This window comes from Rhagoletis pomonella, unplaced genomic scaffold (genome assembly GCF_013731165.1).
Source record: "Rhagoletis pomonella isolate Grant_MI unplaced genomic scaffold, Rhpom_1.0 Rhpom_scaffold_00007, whole genome shotgun sequence".
Lineage (NCBI taxonomy): Eukaryota > Metazoa > Arthropoda > Insecta > Diptera > Tephritidae > Rhagoletis > Rhagoletis pomonella.
In genome coordinates this window covers 22,175,777-22,176,408 of record NW_023458561.1, presented here as the reverse complement: position 1 = coordinate 22,176,408, position 632 = coordinate 22,175,777, and the positions used below count along the sequence as shown (strand labels likewise).

At 47.9% G+C, this 632-nt stretch overlaps 1 protein-coding gene across 1 annotated transcript in view; it reads left to right on the top strand.

Moving 5' to 3' along the window:
- Window positions 1-3: 3 nt before the first annotated feature.
- Window positions 4-632, top strand: part of LOC118743611 (kinesin heavy chain-like) — a gene marked incomplete at both ends in the record, with an annotated part of 69,612 nt that continues 68,983 nt past the window's right edge. The window contains one exon of the mRNA XM_036476379.1: window positions 4-632. Within this exon, the coding sequence (XP_036332272.1) occupies window positions 4-632 (629 nt within the window).

The window sequence follows — 632 nt, the reverse complement described above, 5'->3', positions numbered from 1 at the left end:
TCAATCACCGGCGATGAGCGCGCACGTCTAGAGGCTGAGCGCGAACGCCTCTACCAGCAGCTGGATGAGAAGGACGAAGAGATTAACCAGCAAAGCCAGTATGTGGAGAATCTGAAGGATCAGATTTTGGAACAAGAAGAGCTAATTGCAAATGCACGTCGCGAATACGAGGCACTTCAGTCGGAGATGGCCCGCATCCAACAGGAAAACGAATCGTCCAAGGAAGAAGTGAAAGAAGTGTTGCAGGCGCTTGAAGAATTGGCTGTTAACTACGATCAAAAGTCGCAGGAGATTGATACCAAGAACAAGGATATTGACTCCATGAATGAGGAATTACAACAAAAGCAAACGCTGCTCAATACGACCACGTCAGAGCTGCAACAATTGAAGGACATGTCATCACATCAGAAGAAACGCATCAATGAGATGCTGACCAATCTTTTACGTGATCTCGCCGAAGTCGGTCAAGCATTAACCGCTAGCGACTCTGGCGTCGACATGAAGATGAACACCGTCACTGGTGCGGGCGATTCGACTAAAGTCGAGGAAGACTTCACCATGGCGCGTCTATATATTAGCAAAATGAAGACGGAGGCCAAGAATATGGCACAGCGTTGTGTCAACATGGAAAC